Source organism: Oncorhynchus mykiss, chromosome 23, assembly GCF_057628025.1.
Source record: "Oncorhynchus mykiss isolate SJ-2025 chromosome 23, ASM5762802v1, whole genome shotgun sequence".
Classification (NCBI taxonomy): Eukaryota; Metazoa; Chordata; class Actinopteri; order Salmoniformes; family Salmonidae; genus Oncorhynchus; species Oncorhynchus mykiss.
In genome coordinates this window covers 16,990,870-17,017,006 of record NC_143044.1, presented here as the reverse complement: position 1 = coordinate 17,017,006, position 26,137 = coordinate 16,990,870, and the positions used below count along the sequence as shown (strand labels likewise).

Below are 26,137 nucleotides of genomic sequence, written 5' to 3'. Positions count from 1 at the left end.
CAGCTAAACTGTTATTGATGTTAAGAAGACTATTTAGTTCCCAAAGACAACATTCATTCAGACTTGCAAGTTGTCTTGGCTTAGAAAATGAGAAGTTAACTGGGTTATGCAAGTCAACAGTTTGAGAGAGTAAACACACATACAGGCAGCGGACAGGAGGTAGAACTAGAGACAGGCAGGATGTGAGACATCTAAGACAGGTACACAGCTGCAGGAGACTGCAGAGAGAAAGAAAGACAAGGAGAGTCAGAGACATATGAAGAGACATGACAGGACATAGACAAGAGACAGGAAACAGGTCTGTGCAACAGCTTTCATCACTGTACCAGAGAGGCATTAGAGTGTGTGTGTGTGTGTGTGTGTGTGTGTGTGTGTAGTAAGGGTTTCAAAGTTACAGAGGGATGTTTAAAAAGTTGTATCATCTTCAACAATGGTGACAACAGCAATAATAGCAAGAAGTGGGAGTGAGTGGGGTGTGGAAGTGAATGGGAGGTTGTGACTAGCTGCAGAGGTCCAGGGAGGTTAAGCTACATTAAGTCAAGGGAATGAGTTTATGGGACTAACCCCAGGGCTGAGGTAGAGCATGGAGAGGAAGACAGGAAAAGCAAAGAAGCAGAGGTAGAGGAGAGGAGGACTTTGAGTTGGAAGTTATGGAATGGGCAGCGGGGTGGAGGGGTTAATGCCCACACAGGGAGGGACATGTACAGTTTGGTTTTTAGGGAGGCAGATGGGTGACTCTCCAGTCCACACCATGACATAAAAAAACAAAAAGTGAGTGAAAACCAACAGTATATAGAAGGCACTTTGGGGTACAGGAGCTGACATACGTGCTGCACTCCCCGATTCGGGCCGTATACCTCTGTATACAGGGGTTTGACAGCCGTCTGGCCTGCCGCATCTGCAACAACACAGTGGACAGCTGGATTAGAGCAGGCTGGGGAGGGCCAACCTAGCCCACAGTACAGGGGGAAGAGAGGGAGTGGTAGAAAGAGAAGTATACATGTGGAGCAGGGTTTCCGTTAGTCGGTAATAGCTTGCTTTTGGCCGATAAAAAAAAATTAAAAGCTGATAAATAAAATTGGCGCAAGCCAACTGTCCGGGATAATAAAAAAATCCCATTGCAAAATGCTTTCTTGCCTATTCATTAATGGAAATACCAGTCAATGTCATGCTTATCGGTCGATGGGTTCATTTGCATAATTTGGTGGAATTAAATTGGCACAGCATAAAGATTGAGAGATAAACTAGGCTCTGACAGTGCGAGAGCTGCTGCTACAACTCCTGGAGTGAAATGAGCTTTTATAAGCCCAATCACTGTGAAACAATTCTTAATAAAATTGTGTGTTAACTGCTTTGATTGCCACCATTAAAAAGAGATGATATTTTTATTTCTCAACTGATAATTGAAGCGCACTTCGCATTCGCCATTCAAGTGGATATAACGGTAGGCAAGCTTCAGCGCGCGCCACACACCACTTTGCAATGATCTGGAAACGGTATGCATTTTTTTTTTTAACATATGCCTAATTGTTTGAAACCTGAATGTTGTACTATATATTATGAGGCTTGTTTACCTAGCTTCAAAGTAGCCTAACCAAAAGATGACCAAACGTGGAGGCAAATATTTTATCAAGCCTTCCATATGCCATTGAAACCAGTAGCCTATTTCTCTCATGTTCTACTGGCTTTCAAGTCACTTATCTTTCATTGTCCAGCAGCCAAAAGAACTCCACTCTCTTTTTTTGTAAGATTTCATTTTGTTTGACAGACAGACAGACAGACAAACAGACAGACAGACAGACGCAAACTTCGACATCGCATCTGCCCAGACCCACGTTTCCACCACCACAATCTCCAGCGCCTGCAATGCTCTACTCCACATGGCCTCAAACTGCACCACTCTTCCCTTCTGTCGCCCACACCCTTTCAATCTTCAAATAATAATGCATTTGATTGTTCCAACATCCCAACAATGCAGGATCACTTGATTTTCATTTAAGCAAAGGTTTTCTACATGATTGATGAGAAAAGTACAGTACAACCCATTGGGTCTCAACCAACCCTCATATGCCATGTCTTGAAATATGCAGACAGAATTAAAGTAAATGTATATTGTAAAACTTCTGACAGCCAACTTTCTAACTCTGCCCATAACGTTCAGACTTTACAGCACTCCCAGAAGGCATGAATCATCGAGTCAGTGTTGGTTTTACGCTTAAGACATGACTCAACCGTTGTGCTGTAGAATTTCTGAATTTTGTCTCTTGTATAATACATTCGGTACATTAGTCAATACTGGATTAAGCATACATTTTAATTAACTATAATTTCGTTAGTTTTGTTCCAATACTCCATCTTGTGCCGATATCAGATCCTTTTAGCTCTTGGTACCAGTAGTTGATATTTTTTTCTAAGAAACTGTCAGTTGGATAGGATCTCTGCAAGGTTTAGTATATATTATCTATCATATGAGTATCATTTTCTGGCTCAAATAGAATTCCCCCAACATTGCTCTGATATCCGAAAGATTTTAGATCGAAATGTAGTGATATGAAACTTGCATGCATTTGAAAATATCTACATTGGTCAGTCCAAAATTGCTTTTTAATTCTGTCATGGAAATAATTGTATTTCCTATTACCAAGTAATTTACAGTTTCTATGCCTTTAGTTTTCCATGTGGGACAATTTATCTGTGAATTTTGAAAAGCTATCCAAGGATTGTTCCATAGGGGTGTGTTTTTAGGGAGTGGTATTGATTCTTGTAGACATAACATTCTTGTTACATTTTTATCATGTTCTTTGCGTCATCATTTGAAAACAGACCTCCCCATTTTCAGACAGATATTTTCATCTCAGGCTCATGAAACCGCTCGCATGTGCAGGGCGCTTTTGACTACAGTGTTTTAATGTTAACTGCATTATGCAACGAACATCAGCAAGTAGTCTACTGCCTTGTGCGCATTGCTGCGCCTATAATGTGAACAAAGAATAGTTGATCAACATTTTAAGCTAAACGTTCTGCTCTGTTGCATCAGCCTCATTGCTTTTTTACATGTTTTTGATGTAGTCTAGGCTACATGAATATTGATGTATCCTCCCACAACTGTCCCAGAGTTTGTTTGGAATACGCCATCTCTTTCTCGCACAAAACGACAAGCTGAACAATAGAATAGATACACTTTTCTACTACGGGGGATAGTAGAGGGGACATAGACTAGTGATGTTGCTGTTCATTACTCGTCTTGTTGGCTGAGGAAAAGTACACGTGGACAGTTATTCTAACATCTTCAAACGCACAACAGAAGTCGTCGTTGCATCCTTGACTTGTGATCTGTCATTTTGAGCACAGTGGGTGGACGCCCTTATCAGGTTACGCACCCAATGGATACATTTCTCAAATGTCCAGTAAATTAAAATGCTGCCAGTCAAATGTCCGGTGCCACAGTTTTCTAATGGAAACCCTGATGTGGCGATTGCCTATGCAATGCCACGAAGAGGGCAAACACCTACAGTAGAAGGGGGACCTGGGTGAGGATGCCAACCTCTACCCTCTGCAGTCAGTACAGAATGTGACGTACTTTTCACTCCTCCCTGCATCCTCACTGTTTGTGTGTGTAGTGTGTGTCTGAGCCATCGCTCTTGGCTTGGGCTGCCATGAACACGTGAAACAAATGGAGATCAGATCAGTTTGTGTTGCTACTAAGGACCAGAGAGACAGGAGACTGGCCAGAAGTGACAGCGCATGCAGTAGCCCTATAACCCCAGTGGCCTGCTGGGTGGTTACATACTGTGGCTGCAGATCTCCCAGGTCCCCGCTGGGCTACGATAGCACCAGAGACAGCCTTGATCCAGCTGTGCATCTCCTCTGGACTGTCAGCCTGCAAAGAAAGAGGAGACGGGGGAGGATGAGGGAGGGGGGTGGAGGAAGGGAGTGGGGATAAGGGGCAAATAGTAAAGTGGGTGAAGGAAAGAAATATACCGAAGGGGTAAAATTCTTGACGTTAATCTACACCAAAGACGGGCAACTGGCTGCCAGCCTGTGGATCAATTTCCCCAAAATATATTTCAAAACATTCTTGGGGTTCTTTACGGTTGAGTTACAATAGTAGAATACACAAGGTGCGATTTTGTAATGTAGTTGTGCATCAGCAGTTTTTTTGTGTGTTATGTCAGTCACCGGTTTACATTTATTGTCACAAGTCTTGTCCTGGAGGGAGAACTGAGCGATATTCCCTTAGATAGGCCTTCTGCTAAATCAAAATGACCTATAAAATTAACAAAAAATTAATGAAAACAAAAATGAGCTTTTTGATCTTAATTTGAAGTTAGGCATTAGGGTTAGCAGTGTGGTTAAGGGTAGGTTTAAAATTAGATTATATGACTGTGGCTGTGCCAGCTAGTGACCACTGCAGAACTGCTTTCAGAACATGATTCATTATCACTCAATTAGCCCATGTCAGCAATGTTTTTTGGGGGGATTGGAAAATTAGTCTAGCTAGCTATCATGGTTGAATTACTGACCGGTGGGGCCCCAATGATTTTAAATCACTCTCACTCAGATATTATATTAACATGGCAGAGGGCAGGGCAAAATGTGTAGAATTGCAGGAAATTAGCCTAAAAATGCAAACATGTCTCTGCACCCTATGTTAAAATGTGTTGAATTGCAGGAAATGAGCTGTAAAACTGCAAATTGTCCCCCAAGGTGAAATCGGGGAGGGAACTGTGGACCTGTCGCTGTACGTGATATCTCAGACAGCACTGGATTCTGATGAAATTTGGGTAAATTATGCGTCTTACCATAGAGGGCCAGCATTTACAAAAATACACTGATTGGCCCAAGGCAGGGGCTATCGTAATTAACTGAAATGTATTAGGTCACACGTGATATCTCAATTGGCCCAAAGGGGGACGACCATAGATTCTATTAAATTACCAGAGGGGCTATGTCATAAACCCTCCAAGTTCCAGAATGGGGTGAAAATGGCAGACATATTAGTCAGGGAGAATATCAAACCAATCTAACTGGAATGAATGGCTGTAGAGGCAAAATCCTGATTTTATTTATGCAGGAGATATCAGAAATTGCGTAATATAATTTGTCAACCTAAAACATTGTCGCATACTCATGAATACAGTTTGTACTGGTTTTACACATTTTCTGCATAAATAGCCTTTAAAATATATGTAAACAGACCATACGTCTCAATTTTTGTATGATAAAATATCAGTACATGTTGTTGTATTTACAACTTGTCTATGTCCTATCATCGACTGAATTCAGCCAGTGTATGGTTGTGGGTCCCCCGGGTGGTACACCAGCGGCCACTCCAGCCCCTCATCATTAGTTCCGATTTTTTTGTGGCCCCACCAAAGTTGCCCATCCCTGATTTAGACATTATGTAATAGTGTGTTGGTAAAAAGATGTTGGGTCTCTTCTCACCTGGATGTAAAAAGTCCTAGAAGTGGTGACGACCTCAAAGAGATTATCCCTCATCATGATGTCACTGGAAATACAAATCCAACAGTGATCAAAATCAAAGTTGGCAACATGCCACATGTAGGTCGCTGTAGAGGCTACGTTCTACCATGACAATGTTGAGGGTTGTGTAGTACCTCTGTTTGCACTCCTGAACTTTGTGGACCTCCTTCAATGGAATCATTCTCAGAGGCTCCTTCTCCTGAAGAGAGAGGGGGAGCAGTTCAAGAAAATGAAAAATAACATTTTAAAGAGCCCAAAATGTATAACATACTGCTATAACGTGTGCTATGACACTTGCTCCACAGTCTTTAGGAATCATCTTTGTTGAGTAAAACCAACTTTCAAGACCTTATTGATGCAATATATTTGGAAGACAAGGGAGAAAGACTGTCTACGCAAATTAGACACATGCTGGTGCAAAATATAGGCAAGCATGGAAGTGCTTTGTGGAGTGTGTGTGTGTGTGTGTGCGTGCGTGCGTGGTAGGGCACAGAGACAGGGGCATGCTAGGACATGTGTAACAATGGCACAAGATTCCAAGGACTTGAGGCGGAGCGTGTCAGGACAAGAGGACAAACGCAGTGTGAGTGTGTGAGTGCGTGTAATAAGTCATTCCGGTATTCTTTCCAGTGTTAATGAAAATTGCTTACCAGATCTGATTTGAAGTAACTCATGGTGTTATCCTCCAGTAAGAAATATCTCCTTTTCCAATTTCTCATCTGGGGGAAAAAAATAGCAATTTACTTCCTCATACTCATGGCCTCATACTTTAACCTAAAGTACCCCAAACTCAGAGCCTCTCGCTGTACCCCACCATAGTCCATTATACACACACCACAGCTCCCTGCTTCACACAGTATCCAGACTTGATGACCGCCCGGTCCTGGGTCGGCCTGCCCAGGAAGTATGGCAGCTGGCTGTACGACCTCCGCAGCAACTCACGCTCCGAACCCTCCTGGCCCTCTCCCCCTTCCTGCTGTTGGAGGGAAATACACCAAAGGTGATTTACATCCACAACATCTCAGTTAAATTTACAACTTAAGAGGCTGACTAGGTAAGGCAATATCTAGTGAGGCCGAGTTATGGGGGTAGACATAAGTCATTATGTCTAAAGAAGGACCCTAAAGAAGGACTGTAGATGCTCAAACTATCAACTGCAACTCGCTAGGGTTAGGGAAAGGTAGGGTGGCTAGCCTTGGCTACCTGCGTCTGGGTGATGATAGGAACTCCCCCAATGATGTCAGTCCTGTAGGAGACCTGCTTCCTGGGTCCCAGGATGTCCAGAAGAGCTTTCTGGTTCTCCACATTCTGTTGGGCATTACATGACTTTGGCACCTGCAAGAGAAAACAGTGTGACAAACATTCATAACATGTACAGTAGACCTCGATTCTGTGACTGTTTCTGTGTATGTTGGTTAATCACTTCTGCAGACATCCTCTCCTGTTTCTAGCCCTTTTTGAGGTTGGAGAGATTCCAAGATTAGAGTGGGAGTACTGCACAGCTCCCCCAAATCAAGGGCAGAAAGGTCTCTACCAACAATACACCATCCTGAGTCACTCTCTGACTCACACACAAGTGAAATCTTGAGATTTTACTCACTTTAACAGGAAATATTCAGTCATGAACAGGAAATCATTGTTTTCTAAAGAGGACTAGGCTGGGTCTTCAGGTCCTTAGTATTAGAAGACAGTGCAGAATTGAGTGAGACTCACAGTGATTTTGGTGGCCTTGTTGAGAGCATTCACCCATTCCACCAGGTCCTGCTGATCATTGGCCTGGAGGAAGAATTTCCTCATGCCAGCATTGATGACTGAGAAAGAGGAAGGGAAAGGCCAAGAAAGAGAAGACAATAGTGAGTGACCCAATTCAAAAGTTGACAACATAAAACACTGTAGCTTAATTAGAGCTTGGTTGAGAGGGAATAGAGAGGATTGTCTGCTGTTACTAATAAGACGAGGCATAGCAGGAGCATTGAGTCCATTATGAGAGTGGAAAATGGCATCAAAGCCATCAGCAGCCCTACCCATCCCCTTTGTAATGACCATTCATCCCCAATGTTAACAAAAAAGGTCTGGAGGCCATCACAAATCACACACGCACTTGTCAATCACAAAGGGTTTTTAGGTCAATTCCTGATTCCGGCACAGAAAGCACTCCTGTCTCCATATATCGTTATCTCTTAATTATTTAATCCCCAACTTCCTCTACTTTTCGCCTTCTCCCCTTCTGATCAATGTGTTAAATTACATTATAGCCGAGCCTACCAGACGGGCTAAATGCCTTTTAGAGCACCAGCTGTTCCGGACGACTCTGATCACACTCTCCATAGCCGATGTGAACAAGACCTTTAAACAGTTCAACATTGACAAGGCCGCGGGGCCAGACCGATTACCAGGACATGTACTCAGAGCATGCGCGGACCAACAGGCAATAGTCTTCACCAACATTTTCAACCTCTCCCTGACTGAGTCTGTAATACCTACAAGTTTCAAGCAGACCACCATAGTTCATGTGCCCAAGAAAGCGAAGGTAACCTGCCTAAATAACTACTTCCCGTAGCACTCATGCCGGTAGCTCATGCTTTAAAAAGCTGGTCATCAACACCATCATCCCGGAAGCCCTAGACCCACTCCAATTCGCATACCGCCCCAACAGATCCACAGATGACACAATCTCAATCAAGACCCCAGTAGTAAAGACCTCCCTCCACTCCCAGTTTGTAAGGGTAGGCAACAACACCTCTGCCATGCTGATCATCAACACGGGGTCCCCTCAGGGGTGAGTGCTTAGTCCCCTCCTGTACTCCATGTACACCCATGACTGCATGGCCAAGCACAACTTAAACACCATCATCACTAAGTCTCTCTCTCAGCGTGATTCATCACTCCAGAGAACACGTTTCTATTGCTCCAGAGAGCTTTACACCACTACAGCCGACGCTTGGAATTGCACATGATGATTTTAGGCTTGTGTGAAGCTGCTTGGCCATAGAAACCCATTTTATGTTTGTCTATGGAGAATGCATGGCTGGTTGCTCAATTTTATACATGTCAGCAACAGGTGTGGCTGAAATAGCCGAATTCACTCATTTGAAGGGGTGTTCACATACTTTTGAATATATAGTGTATGACAATCTGGATACCGCCCAAGCCTAGATAAAAATGACAAATTAATGTAAATATTGTTTGGAATGATTTACCCACAGATTACCCATTATATTGACCAGATACCACTCTAAAATTAAAAATAAATGTATTCAAAAATGGAAAACAGTCAGGCGGAGGCAAGATCAGGTGGGCCAATGAGGGCTACACGCTTGTGAACAAAAGGCACAATTCCGATAGTGTTTCTTCTCAAAGTTAAATGAGTACACTCATCACAACCTAAGCATTACAAAACATCTATACAATCAAATAAGCCACACGTAGCAAATAAGCCATAAAATGTTTGAAATTTGACACTCATTGACCGTCAATACAAAAACTCCTTGCTTGGTGAGCAAAGAAATATGAAAAAACAGTACCTGCTGGAGAAGACAGATTTTGGGCTCTTATTATCCCCCTAACTTCACCGCCTTCTCTCCGTTTTAACCTATTTTCTTGCAACAGGAAATCCGGTTGACTGCCTCCAATCTTTAAAATGTTCCTGAAGGTATCCTGTATTAGTGTACCAAGCTTGATACTTGCATCATAAAAAGGAACAATTATTTCATCTGCAGGACTAGAGATAACATGACTGACAAGGTGTTAATGGACCGCAAGTGGTTTTGGAACAGCCTGCGACAGTTTAATAATGTAAAATTCGACCCACCAACAGAGATGCATCCAGACCAGCGCGCAATAGAAGGAAATAAACTTTATGCCGGTAATATGGGTGACAACTTTTGAGACAAGTGGCTCTCTGTAGTAATGGTGCAACCACCATGGTCACGAATCTGTGCTCTAGGGCACTGAGAAACAGCGGTACAGCAAAGCCTAATCATTACAAAGGTTATCTGGCACAGCAAAATATTTGACAATAAAATGGTTGCACTTTAGAGTCCTTCTCACAAGTCATGTCCACACAAATCCCACAGTGATAGAAACGGAAAGCAGAGAGATCATCACCATTGATTGAACATTAATGCTGTGGAATAAATGAGTGATTCAATGAGTGGGAGAGAATCAGTAACAGGCAGACATGGCATGGGCATTTTGTTAAACATACTGAGACAAGTAGACCATGGAATAAAATAAGATTAGGCAATTAATCTAAATGTGCTAAAATGGTATCTGACAGGGGTGTGTATGCCATGTTACCACAAACAATTTACCCCACTTTAAGCTGTACCAACACAGTCTGGCTGAAGAGGTGTGTACCAAAGGTGGTGGGGGTTATCAATAGAAGTGAATAACAAGCTGGGAGAGGTTGTCTAAGATCTGACTCACAGCTGCAATCACACACAAAAAACGTGTGTGGTTGAGTCACACAGCAGCATCAGAGCCAAGACTAGGCTTAGGCGGTATCCAGATTGTCATACCTTGTGCCACCAAGATATTCGGAAATACCGGAACTCAACACAGGTGCACTATTTTCAAACCCCACTGATCCACTGACCTATTTTAAGGACATATATGCCAGCTTATAAAGCTATACAAATAATAAAACAAATTGTTATACTCCGTTTCAAGCACAAAACAAACATTGGGGATTCTCTCAAGTGAAGCTTGATTTTGGAAGAAGCTAACCCCTTCGCTAGACAGTCAACTAGCTACTAAATGATCAAACCAAATGCACAATTGCAAAGCATTTAGCACATTTCAGACTTAACTTAATGTTAAAAAATATTTAGCTGGCAAACATTTATTGTGAATTCCATACTGTAACTAAATCACCTGGCGTGTGCTGCACAACAGTGAGTGACTCACAAGGTTCTCTCGTCGTTGTGTGCCTTTAAAACAAACATCACCTAACTGGAAAATGTATCTCCTACCGTATTGCACAAGAGGACTGCAGGTATTTACATAAAACCAGTTAAATGTAAATCTGAGTAACCCCCAAAAGTTGTTTATAATGAGATGGCCATAAACAATAACTAGTAATGCTGCATACTCAAATAAAAAGGTTAAAATCTCATCTTTCTGGTAAAAAGAAAAATGTTAAACTGCTGAGGTGTAGTCACTTTTGAGGACACAAGTTCAAGTATAATATGAAATATTTTATGATGCATATCCTATTCAACAAAACTGTATGAACAAGGCTTGAAAGGACTTGTATGCTTTATAAATATAGTGTCATCAAATTATAAAATTAAGATTTCACCTTCCTTATAACTGCAAAATACATATTTGTATGTTAAGTGTTAAAGAAACATTGCATATTTTCTCTCTTGATCAAAACGTCTGCCCCCATCGCTGTGAACGGCTCACAGAGCTCTAGCTTGGCTTCCTGAACTTGCTAGGAACTCACCTTTCATCCCATTAATATTGACCTAAAAGTATTTTTTTTTATTTTTTTTATCTGATTTATTTTAGATGAATGGCTATAAATCAATATCTGAATATGCTACAGTGATGAAACCACTCTCTCCATCTGCACTACATTGTAAGGATTGCACGCATGTGCTTTGTCAGTGGGGAGTTCAGCCAAGAGTTGATGGAAAGTCGGAAGAGCGAATTAAATGGTACGAGGGACATCCCAGATACAAGTGGTTTCAGATCTCACATCCTACGTCACACGGGATAAAAAAAAAAAAGTTACACTACTGTGTCTGTTGGGAACCAGAGCTATTGCTCATTTCGATCTATGGTGTCCACAGATCAATTTATAAGCAAAGATGTCGATCGGAACCGGTACCAGAACAGCGCAGGTCCCCCAAACGTGGGATTTCACATTTAAGAGGTTAAAAAGTAGTTACAAATATTCAAATGTATTAAAAAAAACTTCAAAATAAATAGTTAACGGTATTGACATTATTGAAAAAATATAAAACATACAGTGGCCATTTCCAAATATGCCTCTATAAGGTATACCACCCAAGTCTAAAAGACAATTTATGCCTGATGTGGCAATACGGTCCTGAGGCACCGGACAGAGGGTGCGACGCAACTGCGGAACCTCTGGAGGCTTGTGAAGGCCAAATCAAGCTCCGTACTTCATGGCTGTGCGCCTCCCAAATGTTTTAGCAATGCGGAGGGCTCTGTATAGCTGCACACTGACATGATTGGTTGACGGTAGGTGGGGCTGTACGTCCTGTATAAACACAAACTCACATCTGTGACAACAGCTCTGCACCACAAAGCACTAGTAGTATGAATGCCCTGACTTCAGAAAATGCTGTACGGCCAATGCAGATGCCGGAATGACAATAAAATCGTCTTTAAATGCTGACACACACACACACACACACACACACACCTGAACCAGATAAACCAAGAGGGCAAGAAGGGACCTTATACAGTAAGTACCCTGGTCAGCTGCTACCCTGCATACCTCTGTTGAACCTAAGCAGGTATGTCCTTAGCATGCCAAGGGGAAAGCATGCAGAGGTGAAAGAGGTGACAGGTTCAAGTTAATCTAAACACTCTAGCCTTGTGTACATAGTGGCATCTGTCAGGGCAGACAGATGGTCATTGTCAATCCTGAAAAGATATGAATGTATTGCTGGACAGAAACATGGACTCAGCTACCCCCATATGTATTCATCATTTGGCCAATTCAGCTTAACACAACTGGGGAAAAAGAGCCCATGGCCATATAAACTTTTATTTCAATTTTTATTATTTCACCTTTATTTAACCAGGTAGGCTAGTTGAGAACAAGTTCTCATTTGCAACTGCGACCTGGCCAAGATAAAGCAAAGCAGTTTTGACACATACAAAACAGAGTTACACATGGAATAAACAAACATACAGTCAATAATACAGTAGAAAAGTATATATACAGTATGTGCAAATGAGGTAGGATAAGAGAGGTAAGGCAATAAATAGGCCATGGTGGCGAAGTTATTACAATATAGCAATTAAACACTGGAATGGTAGATGTGCAGAATATGAAAACGCAAGTAGAGATACTGGGGTGCAAAGGAGCAAGATAAATAAATCTAGAACTAAGTTAACAGAATCTGTGGCTATGGTTTATAAATACTGAAGAGGTCATAAAAAGCCCAGCCAAGTTGCAAACATTTCCATATGAATTGATCAGAGGAAAGAGAATTGTTATTCTCAAAACAATCTTACCAAAGCAAAACTCCGCCTTTGGCCTTTGCTTAGTGGCGTCGCTGACCTACGAGTCAAGAGAAGTACAAAAACCACAATTAACGACTGCTCACAGTGAACGTACACAGAGAATTTAAAACACCTGCTCTTACCATGACAGAGTGACCAGGTGAATGCTATGATTCCTTACTGATGTTAAATCCACTTCAAATCAGTGTAGATGAGGGTTAAAGAAATATTAAATGCCAGGCACATTGGTTTGTGTCTGGGGGAGGGGGGGGGGGGGGGGGTTCAACTCAATATTAGGAAGGTGTTCTTAATTTTTGGTTTACTCAGTGTATATTAATATCCCTTTTTTCAACAAGCACCTATTGAGACTGTATAAAATCAATGATGTGCAAATTCATGAGCAAATCTCTTACCTTGGAGATGTATGTGAGTTTGAGTGAGCCAACACAGTCCGCACCAATGGGCAGGTTCTATTTGGGAAATAGTTAGGTGAGGAACTATTATACAGCATTGAATACTGTAAATTGTTATAAACCCTGATGCAAACCATGACCTTATATGCGGGGTGCTCTCATATTATGCATTTGGGGTATTCTAAATAAGAGACACTGGGTTACGAGGGAACTTCAACAAAAAATGAGAACAAAAGTGGATTTAAGCTATATTGTTCGGTTATTAAGATTCTGATTGAACTTAGATTTTCTCTCTATTAAATGAACATGGAGGAATTATTCACTCTCCGCAAAAGGCATGAATAACGTACGTTTTAGCACACTCGCTAAGTCTGTAAAGATTGTAGGGCTGGCACAGGGAGGAGGAGCTTCATTTCCAAAAGTTCCAAATACACAGGGGGGTGTCACCAAAGCCGTGTTTTATTCATTAGGTATGTCATAGTTATTTTTCAAAGATGCATTACAAGCGCAAAACATTTGAACAAAAACAACAATTTTGACATTAAGCGGGGCCATTTCGCATAACAATTATGCGTAAAAATATCATGGCTATATACAGGGAGTAACAGTACTGAGTCAATGTGCTGGGGCATGAGGTAATTGAGGAAGCTACACAATATATTCAAAAGTATGTGGACACCCCTTCAAATTAGTGGATTTGGCTATTTGTGTATAAAAAGTGACTACACAGCCTTTCAATCCCCATCAACAAACAAGGGCTCAGTGACATTCAACACGGCACCATCATAGGATGACACCAACTAGTCAGTTTGTCAATTTTTTTGCCCTGCTAGAGCTGCACCTGTCAACTGTAAGTGCTGTTATTGTGAAGTGGAAAGTCTAGGAGCAACAACGTCTCAGCTGCAAAAAGGTAGGCTACACAAGCTCACAAAGCAGGACCACCAAGTGCTAAAGCGCGTAAAATTAATGTCCTCGAATGCAACACTCGCTACCGAGTTCCAAACTGCCTCTGGAAGCAACATCAGCACAATAACTGGTTGTCAGGTGCTTCATGAAAAGGATTTCCATGGCTGAGCACAAGCCTAAGATCACCACGTGCAATGCCAAGCGTCGGCTGGAGTGGTGTAAAGCTCGCCGCCATTGGACTCTGGAGCAGTGGAAACGCATTCCCTGGAGTGATGCATTACGCTTCACAATCTGAAGTATCTGGTTTTGGCGGATGCCAGGAGACCGCTACCTGCCCGAATTCATAGTGCCAGTTGTAAAGTTCAGTGGAGGAGGAATAATGGTCTGGGGCTGTTTTTCATGGTTCGGGCTAGGCCCCTTAGTTCCAGTGAAGGGAAATCTTGATGCTACAGCATAAAATGACATTCTAGACAACTCCATGCTTCCAACATTGTGGCAATAGTTTGGGGAAGGCCCTTTCCTGTTCCAGCATGATAACACCCTGTGAGGTCCACACAGAAAAGGTTTGTCGAGATGAACTGGCCTGCACAGAACCCTGACCTTGCTTCCAGACAAACTAAACACCTTCTTTGCCTGGGAATGAAGATAATATAGTGCCACAGACGCAGCCCGCTACCAAGGACTGAGAGCTGTCCTTCTCCGTGGCCGACGCGAGTAAAAATCCCACAAGCTGCCAGCCTAGACGGCATCCCAAGCCGAGTCCTCAGAAAATGCGCAGACCAGCTGGCTGGTGTGTTTACGGACATATTCAATGTCCCCACATGCTTCAAGATGGCCACCATTGTTCCTGTACCCAAGAATGCAAAGGTAACTGAACTAATCGCCCCATAGAACTCACTTCTGTCATCATGAAGTGCTTTGAGAGACTAGTTAAGGATCACATCACCTCCACCTTACCTGTCACCCTAGACCCTCTTCAATTGGCTACCCACCCCAATAGGTCCACAGACGATGCAATCGCCATCACACTGCACAATCCCATCTGGACATGAGAAATACCTACGTAAGAATGCTGTTCATTATTAAGCTTGAGGCCCTGGGTCTCAACCCCACCCTGTGTAATTGGGTCATGGACTTCCTGACAGGCCACCTCCAGGTGGTGAAGGTAGGAAACAACATCTCCACCCCGCTGATCCCCAACACTGGGGCCCCAAAAGGGTGCGTGCTTAGCCCCCTCCTGTACTCCCTGTTCACTCATGATTGCGTGGCCATGCACGCCTCCAACTTAATCATCAAGTTTGCAGAAGACAACAGTAGCAGGCTTGATTACCAACAATGACTAGACAGCCTACAGGGAGGTGGTGAGGGCTCTCGGAGTATGGTGTCAGGAAAATAACCTCTCACTCAACATCAACAAAACAAAGGAGATGATCGTGGACTTCAGGAAAAAGCAGATGTTAGAATTGTTCTTAGACTTTGACAGAGTATTTTGTGTAGATCGTTGACGAAAAAAATACAATTCAATCCATTTCAATCCCACTTTGTAACAACAAAATGTGGAAAAGGCAAGGGGTGTGAATGCTTTCTGAAGGCACTGTACGTATTGTATGGTCACTGTGGGGACAATGTTGTTGATGCACTCATTAAGTCTTAAAAGTCTAAGCTGACATTTGGAATTGTTTTAAGGTCACACCATGGATAATTTGGATATTTGATTATGAATTTAAGGATCAATTTAGGTATTTAAAAAATTGTTGTTAAATTATTTGATCAAATATTGAATTTGGCCTTTACTACTACAGTAAACTGAGCAAAAAAAGTAACGTCCTCGCACTGTCAACTGCGTTTATTTTCAGCAAACTTAACATGTGTAAATATTTGTATGAACATGACAATATTCAACAACAGACATAAACTGAACAAGTTCCACAGACATGTGACTAACAAAAATGGAATAGTGTGTCCCTGAACAAAGGGGGGGGTGGGGGTCAAAATCAAAAGTCAGTCAGCATCTGGTGTGGCCACCAGCTGCATTAAGTACTGCAGTGCATCCCCTCCTCGTGGACTACACCAGATTTCCAGTTCTTGCTGTGAGATGTTACCCCACTCTTCCACCAAGGCACCTGCAAGTTCCCGGACATTTCTGGGGGGGGGGGGGGGGGGGGTGGCCCTAGCCCTCACATCCAACAGGTCCCAAACATGCTCAATGGGATTAAGATCCAGGCTCTTCTCTGGCCATGGCAGAACACTGACATTCCTGTCTCGCAGGAAATCATGCGCAGAACAAGCAGTATGGCTGCTTGTCTTCTCAGCACCATGGCGTGAATCCTTACCACTGCTACACCTGGCTATCAGCGGAACCTTGTCTGGCAGCGAAACAGTTAATTCAGCCTCATTTACTGCCTTTAAAAAAAACATAGCTGATCAGAATTCAGAACATGGGCCGTTCTTACAGTATTCTCCTGTACACAAAGTCAGTACCATAGGATAAATAAAGGGGGCATATAATTGAAGTTCTTACAATATTCAATTATGACGTTTTTCTAAAACAGGCTACATGTGCGCCACCAAGTCAAAACAGTAGGCTAAGTTATGAGGGGGAAAGGGACCAAATTATTGGGTTGAGGCACATGGGCTATTAACAGCTTAATACACAGCATACACTTAGTATTACTGTCTTTGCTACAGTATACATACAGTGCCTTGCGAAAGTATTTGGCCCCCTTGAACTTTGCGACCTTTTGCCACATTTCAGGCTTCAAACATAAAGATATAAAACTGTATTTTTTTTGTGAAGAATCAACAACAAGTGGGACACAATCATGAAGTGGAACGACATTTATTGGATATTTCAAACTTTTTTAACAAATCAAAAACTGAAAAATTGGGCGTGCAAAATTATTCAGCCCCCTTAAGTTAATACTTTGTAGCGCCACCTTTTAATGTGATTGCAGCTTTAAGTCGCTTGGGGTATGTCTATCAGTTTTGCACATCGAGAGACTGAAATTTTTTTCCCATTCCTCCTTGCAAAACAGCTCGAGCTCAGTGAGGTTGGATGGAGAGCATTTGTGAACAGCAGTTTTCAGTTCTTTCCACAGATTCTCGATTGGATTCAGGTCTGGACTTTGACTTGGCCATTCTAACACCTGGATATGTTTATTTTTGAACCATTCCATTGTAGATTTTGCTTTATGTTTTGGATCATTGTCTTGTTGGAAGACAAATCTCTGTCCCAGTCTCAGGTCTTTTGCAGACTCCATCAGGTTTTCTTCCAGAATGGTCCTGTATTTGGCTCCATCCATCTTCCCATCAATTTTAACCATCTTCCCTGTCCTTGCTGAAGAAAAGCAGGCCCAAACCATGATGCTGCCACCACCATGTTTGACAGTGGGGATGGTGTGTTCAGGGTGATGAGCTGTGTTGCTTTTACGCCAAACATAACGTTTTGCATTGTTGCCAAAAAGTTCAATTTTGGTTTCATCTGACCAGAGCACCTTCTTCCACATGTTTGGTGTGTCTCCCAGGTGGCTTGTGGCAAACTTTAAACAACACTTTTTATGGATATCTTTAAGAAATGGCTTTCTTCTTGCCACTCTTCCATAAAGGCCAGATTTGTGCAATATGCAACTGATTGTTGTCCTATGGACAGAGTCTCCCACCTCAGCTGCAGATCTCTGCAGTTCATCCAGAGTGATCATGGGCCTCTTGGCTGCATCTCTGATCAGTCTTCTCCTTGTATGAGCTGAAAGTTTAGAGGGACGGCCAGGTCTTGGTAGATTTGCAGTGGTCTGATACTCCTTCCATTTCAATATTATCGCTTGCACAGTGCTCATTGGGATGTTTAAATCTTGGGAAATCTTTTTGTATCCAAATCCGGCTTTAAACTTCTTCACAACAGTATCTCGGACCTGCCTGGTGTGTTCCTTGTTCTTCATGATGCTCTCTGCGCTTTTAACGGACCTCTGAGACTATCACAATGCAGGTGCATTTATACGGAGACTTGATTACACACAGGTGGATTGTATTTATCATCATTAGTTATTTAGGTCAACATTGGATCATTCAGAGATCCTCACTGAACTTCTGGATAGAGTTTGCTGCACTGAAAGTAAAGGGGCTGAATAATTTTGCAAGCCCAATTTTTCAGTTTTTGTTAAAAAAGTTTGAAATATCCAATAAATGTCGTTCCACTCATGATTGTGTCCCACTTGTTGTTGATTCTTCACAAAAAAATACAGTATATTTATATCTTTATGTTTGAAGCCTGAAATGTGGCAAAAGGTCGCAAAGTTCAAGGGGGCCAAATACTTTCGCAAGGCACTGTATCTCGCTGGCATATTACATAATTTATGCAGCAGCATACAAGACATTTTTGGACTCACCTTGTTGTGCGGTGCTCACTTGAACAAGGTGGCGCGGCAGTCCTTGTTGTCAAATTTTGTCATCAAACTTTGTCAAAGTCTGGCGTTCTCTGGATTTATGGTGTTTTCAAGACAACTGGGAACTCAGAAAAAAAACGAGGTCGAATCATTATGTCAATGATCTTCAGCTCTAGAAAGAGGCCCGAGTTCCCCACTTGGAATTCCAAGTAGAATGACCATTCAAAACGTATTTCCCCAGTCAGAGCTAGTCTTTTCCCCCCCAGAGCTCTGTTGTCTTGAACTCACTGAAATCTGAGATTTCCCAGTTCTAAGTTTCCATTTGTTTGGAGCGCGGTAGAAGTCATGCTTGATTGGCCATACAGTCAATGTATCAACCTTTTCTGGCCCATGGTGTTGCATGTTTATCCTTTTAAGCTTGGAAAAAACCCAGACTTGGACCACATACCCTCTCCCCCGTATAGAAGGCTAGTGATTGCTTTGCAACATTTGCAGTTAGCCACCGATTCCTTCCAAACCAATCATTTTTGAATTTGCGATTTCCAACTCGTATCGATGAGCACCGATACGTTATATCTTCAATTTCTCTTCATATGACAAAGATTGAAAAATATTTGCCAGTAGATTGTCGACTTGATTCATGATGATGCCTGCTTGTCTAGCCTGCTAGCTAAGCTTTTGAAAGTATGATGTTGACATGATCAGTCCAATCAAAGCTACGATAGATATAACGTGATTTGATGTCATTTTATCTGTGGCCAATGACCTTGAGCCTTCTTGGATGGACACTTCTAATATAAATCTATGGCAGCACCCAAGGGGCTTGAACTTTCTACCTCTCCCTGTAGATTTTGCGCTGAGTGTCCCCAAGAGTGACAGAACACTGAGCCATTTCCGGCACAACTAGAGAATATAAGAAAACCCCTACGCTGTGTATTTTCTGCTGACTGCCCCACCACAACAGAAAGCACTGAGCAAGGGTGAAACACCTCCATTTTGGAGCTGCCTTAAGAAAATAAGAGACCATAGTTGTCTTTGGCCTTATTAACTTGTATGTGGCGCTATTAACTTTGACATTGTTTGCAAACTGATATGTGACATGTATTAACGCCAAAAATAACATGCAAAAACAGGAAACAAAAAATATATTTGTTTTAGATAAACAGGTGGGGCTGAAAACAGGTGGCTCTGCCCCACCTGCCCTGAATGGCTCTGCCCCACCTGCCCTGAATGGCGGGTCGCAACTGCTTACTAGTAATACATGTATTGTTTTTGAAACATTACAAAGCACGCTCATCTGTTTTTTGTTTTTGGTATAATAATGGCACAAACATGTTTGCTGGTAAAACATCTCAGTGGCTGGTAGATTTGTAAACAAAAAAGTTAGTGTCAGGCCCTGAAGTGATCTATTTTGTTATCAAAGGCTCTAGTTTTGAAATAGAATATGGTCTGAGAAGAACAATATTGGCAGGCGAGGCATATAGCCAATATACTGTGATAATGTATAAGGCCTGCCTACTGCACAAACCACATTCCTAAATAACTATTTTTATTTGGTAAATGCAAAAAAAAGCTTTTAGTCTGTGAAAGTGATCTTTACTCACAAAAAGTTTGGTGACCACCGTTCTAGGGGTTTAAAGAAGGCAATGAGTGATGTGTTAAACTCCTCAATGTTATCAGATGAATCGAGAAACATATTCCAGTCTGTGCTGGTCCTGTAGCTTAGTATCTGCATCATCGGACCACTTCCTTCTTAAAAGGAGTATAAGGGGTGGGGGAGGGGGGGTTTAAAGGGTGTGTGTCGATCACCAGATCTCAACCCAATTGAACACTTATGTGGGGCCATATAAAATCTGCGAAACGGAAAACACGGCCGGAATCACGGAATCCAGAGAATAATATGTAATTTAACTTAACAAATAACAATAAAGTTTATAATAAGACATGATTAGAATGCATCAGTGACTTGGATTTCCTGCAACTTTTTGAAGAGGCAACGAGTCCCCCCCTGTGTATGTACGGTGTGCACAGCTACCATTGTGTAGCCGTTAGCAATGATGCTAATGAAAAATCTTCTGGTAGATGGAAAGGCTTTCCCAAAAACAGTTCAATGTTAACTACAAAGTAGCCTATGCTTACCTGGCAGAATAAAATCATGATTATTTGCCTCAACTCTACCATCACGTGCGCTACAAAAACACCATTAACCAACAGCCTCTTGCTATGTGCGTACTGGAATTAATGAGCACATAAAAAAAGAAAAATCTAAAACCTAAAACGTAGTTTCCTGATGTGGTTAAGAATTGTAGTCAACATAGAAAAACAACTCAATTGGATGTTCTATTAAAAGAAAGTGTGATTTTGCAAGAAAAAAGCTGGGGGGGAAACAGAAACCTGGAAAAATAAAAAGGACTTTGGGGGGAATTTAAAAAAAAAACTTTTACAGGGCCCTACTTGTTGGAGATTCTTCAGCGGCACCTGAGACAGCGTCTTCCACCACCACCACCACCAAAACACCAAATGATAGAATGCAATGTGGAAGAATAGTGTTGCATCCCTCCAATAGAGTTCCAGACACTTTTAGAAACCATGCCAAACTGCATTGAAGCTGTTCTGGCGGCTTGTGGTGGCACAACACCCTATTATTTTGGCAGTTACCTGTAATATATAATATTTCAAAAATGCCCATCCCTGAAAGTAACATCCATAATGCTAACAGCTAATATTCGCCAGCTGTCCTACTGTATGTTACCTGAGGGTTATCCATGTACCACACCAGGCTGCCCGGCTGGGTGTCCAGGATGAAGTAGCGGCGCAGGAACTTCCCACTGCTCTCGTTTTCCTCGATGTCCAGGAAGCCACAGATCCGGTTCTGCCGATCCACGTAAGGCATCTCCGGGGCTGGCACATTCCCTGACCCAGGGGCCAGGAGAGAGGAGGAGAAGGGGTTAGATGGAGGAGAGCCTGGAGGGAAGGAAGAGAGGGAAGTGAATGGATAAGGTGTATTGAAGAGTTGTCCAGTCCAGTGTTCTCTGGCAAGCCTTGGCAGCCTCTCAGCCACCTGGTACTAGGATCGTGTGACAAACTTAAACTCTCTCTCATTTATCCCTTTCCATGTAATCAGTTTCCTTCTGTCACCTACTCTACCATCCCCCCTATCCTTTTTTCTCCTCCCTCCCTTCACATCTGGTAAGCCTTTGCCGTCTACCCAAGCCTTTCTTTCGCCTCTACAAACTCAAAGCTGAGAATTAGCTGAGAAATAATTTCATAGACGGTAACTTGACTGAGAAGAGTTTCATTTCCAGTACAGACCTGGAGCTCAGTCAACATCTCAACAACCAGATACTCTGAGGAGCTGGGTTGAGCAATATTTATTAACTCAAAGCCTGAGCAGCCAGCCAACCAACTGACTGACATCTCCTGGTGGTTCAAATTACACATTTTGATTTCAACTCTCCAAATCAAGACTAGTGAAAGCTTACAACATGTAGGTAAACGTAAAACTTGTGTGGATATAATACTGCACACATTGCTGTAGCATGGTTAAACTGTCATCTAGGGATGCAAATTTATGTCAATTTTGCTGCTGACTAACTGACCCTCGTTAACTGCTCAACAAAATGGTTAAATTTTTTCCAAACAGTAAAATGAAGTGACCAACAGAAAATACTATCAGAGATCTGTATAAAATGACGGGATGCTTATGTTTTCGCCCTAACGAACGGGAATCGTACCAAGGTGGGAAGGCAGGCGACAAGCTTAGGCCCAAAATAAGCCATAGAAAATGCATTGGACTTATTTTGGACAGAGAGTGAAACCTCTTGCTTCGCCTCTTCCTCTCTGAAACTATGCATGCATACAAGTATGCCATTAAGCTCTTATTAAGAGCTTAATGGAAACAGTGAAAAGGCTATTGCCTATTATTGAACATGAAACTCCTGTAATGAAGCACCTAATATAAAACATTTTCAAACACTTGCCCAAATGCAATTTGCGGAAATCACATTCCTAAACTGCACACCTAATGTGAGTAGTTCCACGTGACAGATGAACATTTCCATTAGAAACTTAGAAAGAAATATGACTAGGACTGTGCTTTTGGCTTCTGAACAACAAAAGAAAATTGATATGAAAACCAATAAAACAGGAGAAAAATGCTGGTTAACGGCATGAGCAATTCTTTATAAAATAATTATAATTGCCTCTACATTTCTATGGATGGATTTTTGCAAGGCTACATTGGAGCAAGGTAAGACTTACCTTATAAGTAAAGTAAAACGTTCAGGTTTCAAACAATTATACTGCCTCAAGCTCACATTGCAAAGTGGTGGGAGATGCGCTGATAGTCAAAGGTAGGCGGGCTATAGCCTATGCATCCGAATGAAGAACGGGAGGTTCGCAAACTAACCTACAGACCGATATGCATGACAAGTCAAACGTATTTCCGCTGGCTAACCGATTAACATCCCTACTGTCATCATTTCTGATTGAAGGAATTGGCATGAAACAGACCTTTTGGTGTCCATGATAAAGGACCCTCTTTCTCTCCCTCCCTCTGATTCAGAGAAAGAGTTCGGGACATTATGAGCAGTATGTGGGAGGATAAGGGGGACAAAAGGCCTGCTTGTTGTGCATTGTGTAAAGGGGTGACGTCAGGGCTAGCCTCCGCATCCACTGGAGTCATTCCATAGACACACACACACGCTTGACAAACACCCTGTCAGGGCTGATCCTAAACATTGGCTTTAAAGAGTGTATGAAGGTGAGGTTCAGACTAGCCTGAGATGTTTCTTGGTCAACAGTGACACACACACACACACACACTTCCAGTAATATCCTCTTGGGGAGATTTCAATAGTGCTGCAACTTGTAGGCCTATAACTCCAATTGACACTGACTGTGTCAGGCATCAGAGGGTTGGTGGAAATACAATTCATATTCTGACCAACTCTGAAACTCAGACAATACCTTTGATGATAGTGGAACACTTACAGAAAATACAAATGCCAGTGGTGGTGTTGCATTCAGAGCCACATGCCTGTAAAGATTAGAGAGGATCTCATGTTAATTAAATACTGTTGAAGTAATATGGCTACAGGCTCATCTGCCTCACCTAAAGCCCATTCTTGTGGGAAGCTGCTTTCATCAAGCTGCCCACTCAAGAAAAACATTCATACCGTAACCAGTGCCTGCAACCTGGTTCAGGTTCAGTCAACCTACCAGGGTAGTTACAAACAACTAGGGTTGGAAACTTTCCAGTAAATTTCCAGCATTTTTCCGGAAATTGTCCATGGGAAGTGCGGGAATTTAGGGAATTTTGCTTAAATTCATCAAAAGAGTCTTATGGCATATTTTGGTTAAACTATCTCCAATTCAATGGAATTGGAACACTCTGCATGCACAGTGCATTCTTCAATCACATGTGCAGTGCACTCGTCCAACACATGTACAGCTGATTCTCAAAATCTTGCACACTAATGAGATGCTATTGAGCCCACATTAGTACACTGTCTGAGCCAAGGACTACATGCTTTCTGGTAAGTTTTGATTACAATACTGGGTGGGGTAAATATATTTTATATGACTCCAAAGTTTCGAAAACTGTTAAAATAATGTCTGTGAGTATAACAGAACTGAAATGGCAGGTGAAATTGGGATTTGTTTTATGTTTGTAGTTTTCCCATTGACTGTATATACAGATTCCATTGACTTAGGACTCAAATTGCACTTCCTATGGCTTCCACTAGATGTCAACAGTCTATAGAAATTGTTTCAGGCTTGTATTCTGAAAAATTAGGGAGTAAGACCACTCTGAATGAGTGGACACTGCAGTGTCCCAGAGGTTTATCATGCGCACGACCGAGAGTGTGCCTTTCTTGTTTTCCTTTTATATTGACAAACCTTTTGTCCAGTTGAAATATTATTGATTATTATGACTAAAAACAACCTGAGGATTGACTTTAAACATCGTTTGACATGTTTCTACGAACTTTACTGATACTTTTTTTTGGATATAAAGAGGGACTTTATCGAACAAAACTAAAATGTATTGAGTAAATGGGAGTCTTGTGAGTGCAACCATATGAAGATCAAAGTGATTAATTTTATCGCCATTTCTGAATTGTGTAACTCCTCTACTTGGCTGGTAACTGTTTGTAATGATTTGTCTGCTGGACACTGTTCTCAGATAATCGCATGGTATGCTTTCGCCGTAAAGCCTTTTTGAAATCTGACACCGTGGTTGGATTAACAAGAAGTTAATCTTTAAACTGATGTATAACACTTGTATGTTTTATGAATTTTTATAATGAGTTTTTCTGTTTTTGAATTTGGCGCTCTGCAATTTCACTGGATGTTGGCCAGGTGGGACGCTACCGTCCCACACCCCCTAGAGAGGTTAACAATTTCTGCTAATTCGTTAATGCTACCACGTGGTTTTTTTAATAAATGTTTTATTTCACCTTCTATTTAACCAGGTAGGCTAGTTGACAACAAGTTCTCATTTGCAACTGCGACCTGGCCAAGATAAAGCAAAGCAGTTCGACACATACAGAGTTACACATAGAATAAACAAACATACAATCAATAATACAGTAGGAGAATCTATATACAGCATGTGCAAATGAGGTAGGGCAATAAATAGGCCATGGTGGAAAAGTAATTACAATATAGCAATTAAACACAGGAATGATAGGATGTGCAGAGAATGAATGTGCAAGTTGAGATACTGGGGTGCAAAGGAGCAAGACAAATAAATAAAAGTATGGGGATGAGGTAGATTATTATTTAAATTTTTTAACCTTTATTTAACTAGTCAAGTCAGTTAAGAACACATTCTTATTTTCAATGACGGCCAAGGAACAGTGGGTTATAACTGCCCATTCAGGGGCAGAACGACAGATTTGTACCTTGCAAGTTCAAACCCCCGAGCTGACAACCTTCCGGTTACTAGTCCAGCGCTCTAACCACTAGGCTACCCTGCCGCACCCAGATTGGATGGGCTATTTACAGATGAGCTATGTACAGGTGCAGTGATATGCTCTCACAGCTGGTGCTTAAAGCTAGTGAGGCAGGTTAGAGTGTCCAGCTTCAGAGATTTTTGCAGTTCGTTCCAGTCATTGGCAGCAGAGAACTGGAAGGAGAGGCAGCCAAAGGAAGAATTGGCTTTGGGGGTGACCAGTGAAATATACCTGCTGGAGCACGTGCTACGGGTGGGTGCTGCTATGGTGACCAGTGAGCTGAGATAAGGCAGGGCTTTACCTAGAAGAGACTTGTAGATGACCTGGAGCTAGTGGGTTAGGCGACGAGTATGAAGCGGGGGCCAGCCAAAGAGAGCATACAGGTCGCAGTGTTGGGTATTATATGGGGCTTTGGTGACAAAACGTATGGCACTGTGATAGACTGCATCCAATTTGTTGATTAGAATGTTGGAGGCTATTTTGTAAATAACATCGAAGTAGTCAAGGATCGGTAGGATGGTCAGTTTTACGAGGGTATGTTTCGCAGCATGAGTGAAGGATGCTTTGTTGCGAAATAGGAAGCCGATTGTAGATTTAATTTTAGATCGGAGATGCTTACTGTAAGTATGGAAGGAGAGTTTACAGTCTAACCAGACACCTAGGTATTTGTAGTTGTCCACATATTGTAAGTCAGAACCGACCAGAGTAGTGATGGTGGACGGAAAGGCAGGTGCGGGCAGTGGTCGGTTGAAGAGCATGCATTTAGTTTTACTTGCATTTAAAAGCAGTT

General features: G+C 42.1%; 1 protein-coding gene across 32 annotated transcripts in view; it reads right to left on the bottom strand.

Moving 5' to 3' along the window:
* The window catches only part of LOC110502508 (pleckstrin homology domain-containing family A member 1), a 38,273-nt gene that overhangs the window by 3,628 nt on the left and 8,508 nt on the right, over window positions 1-26,137 (bottom strand). For 3 of the 32 annotated variants that reach the window (XM_090216972.1, XM_090216950.1, XM_090216952.1), the window contains exons 2-12: window positions 23,381-23,426; window positions 21,141-21,352; window positions 13,104-13,160; window positions 12,703-12,748; window positions 7,198-7,295; window positions 6,688-6,819; window positions 6,320-6,460; window positions 6,135-6,203; window positions 5,619-5,683; window positions 5,446-5,509; window positions 3,791-3,880 (exon numbers count right to left, since the gene is read on the bottom strand). In XM_090216972.1, coding sequence (XP_090073098.1) covers window positions 3,791-3,880; window positions 5,446-5,509; window positions 5,619-5,683; window positions 6,135-6,203; window positions 6,320-6,460; window positions 6,688-6,819; window positions 7,198-7,295; window positions 12,703-12,748; window positions 13,104-13,160; window positions 21,141-21,281 — 903 coding nt within the window. In that variant the 5' untranslated portion in view covers window positions 21,282-21,352; window positions 23,381-23,426. Of the gene's footprint in view, window positions 1-143; window positions 219-827; window positions 899-3,790; window positions 3,881-5,445; window positions 5,510-5,618; window positions 5,684-6,134; window positions 6,204-6,319; window positions 6,461-6,687; window positions 6,820-7,197; window positions 7,296-9,008; window positions 9,426-12,702; window positions 12,749-13,103; window positions 13,161-21,140; window positions 21,353-22,648; window positions 22,955-23,380; window positions 23,427-26,137 lie in introns of those variants that run through there. The other 29 variants (XM_021580577.3, XM_021580570.3, XM_021580571.3 and 26 more) reach the window with 20 other exon arrangements.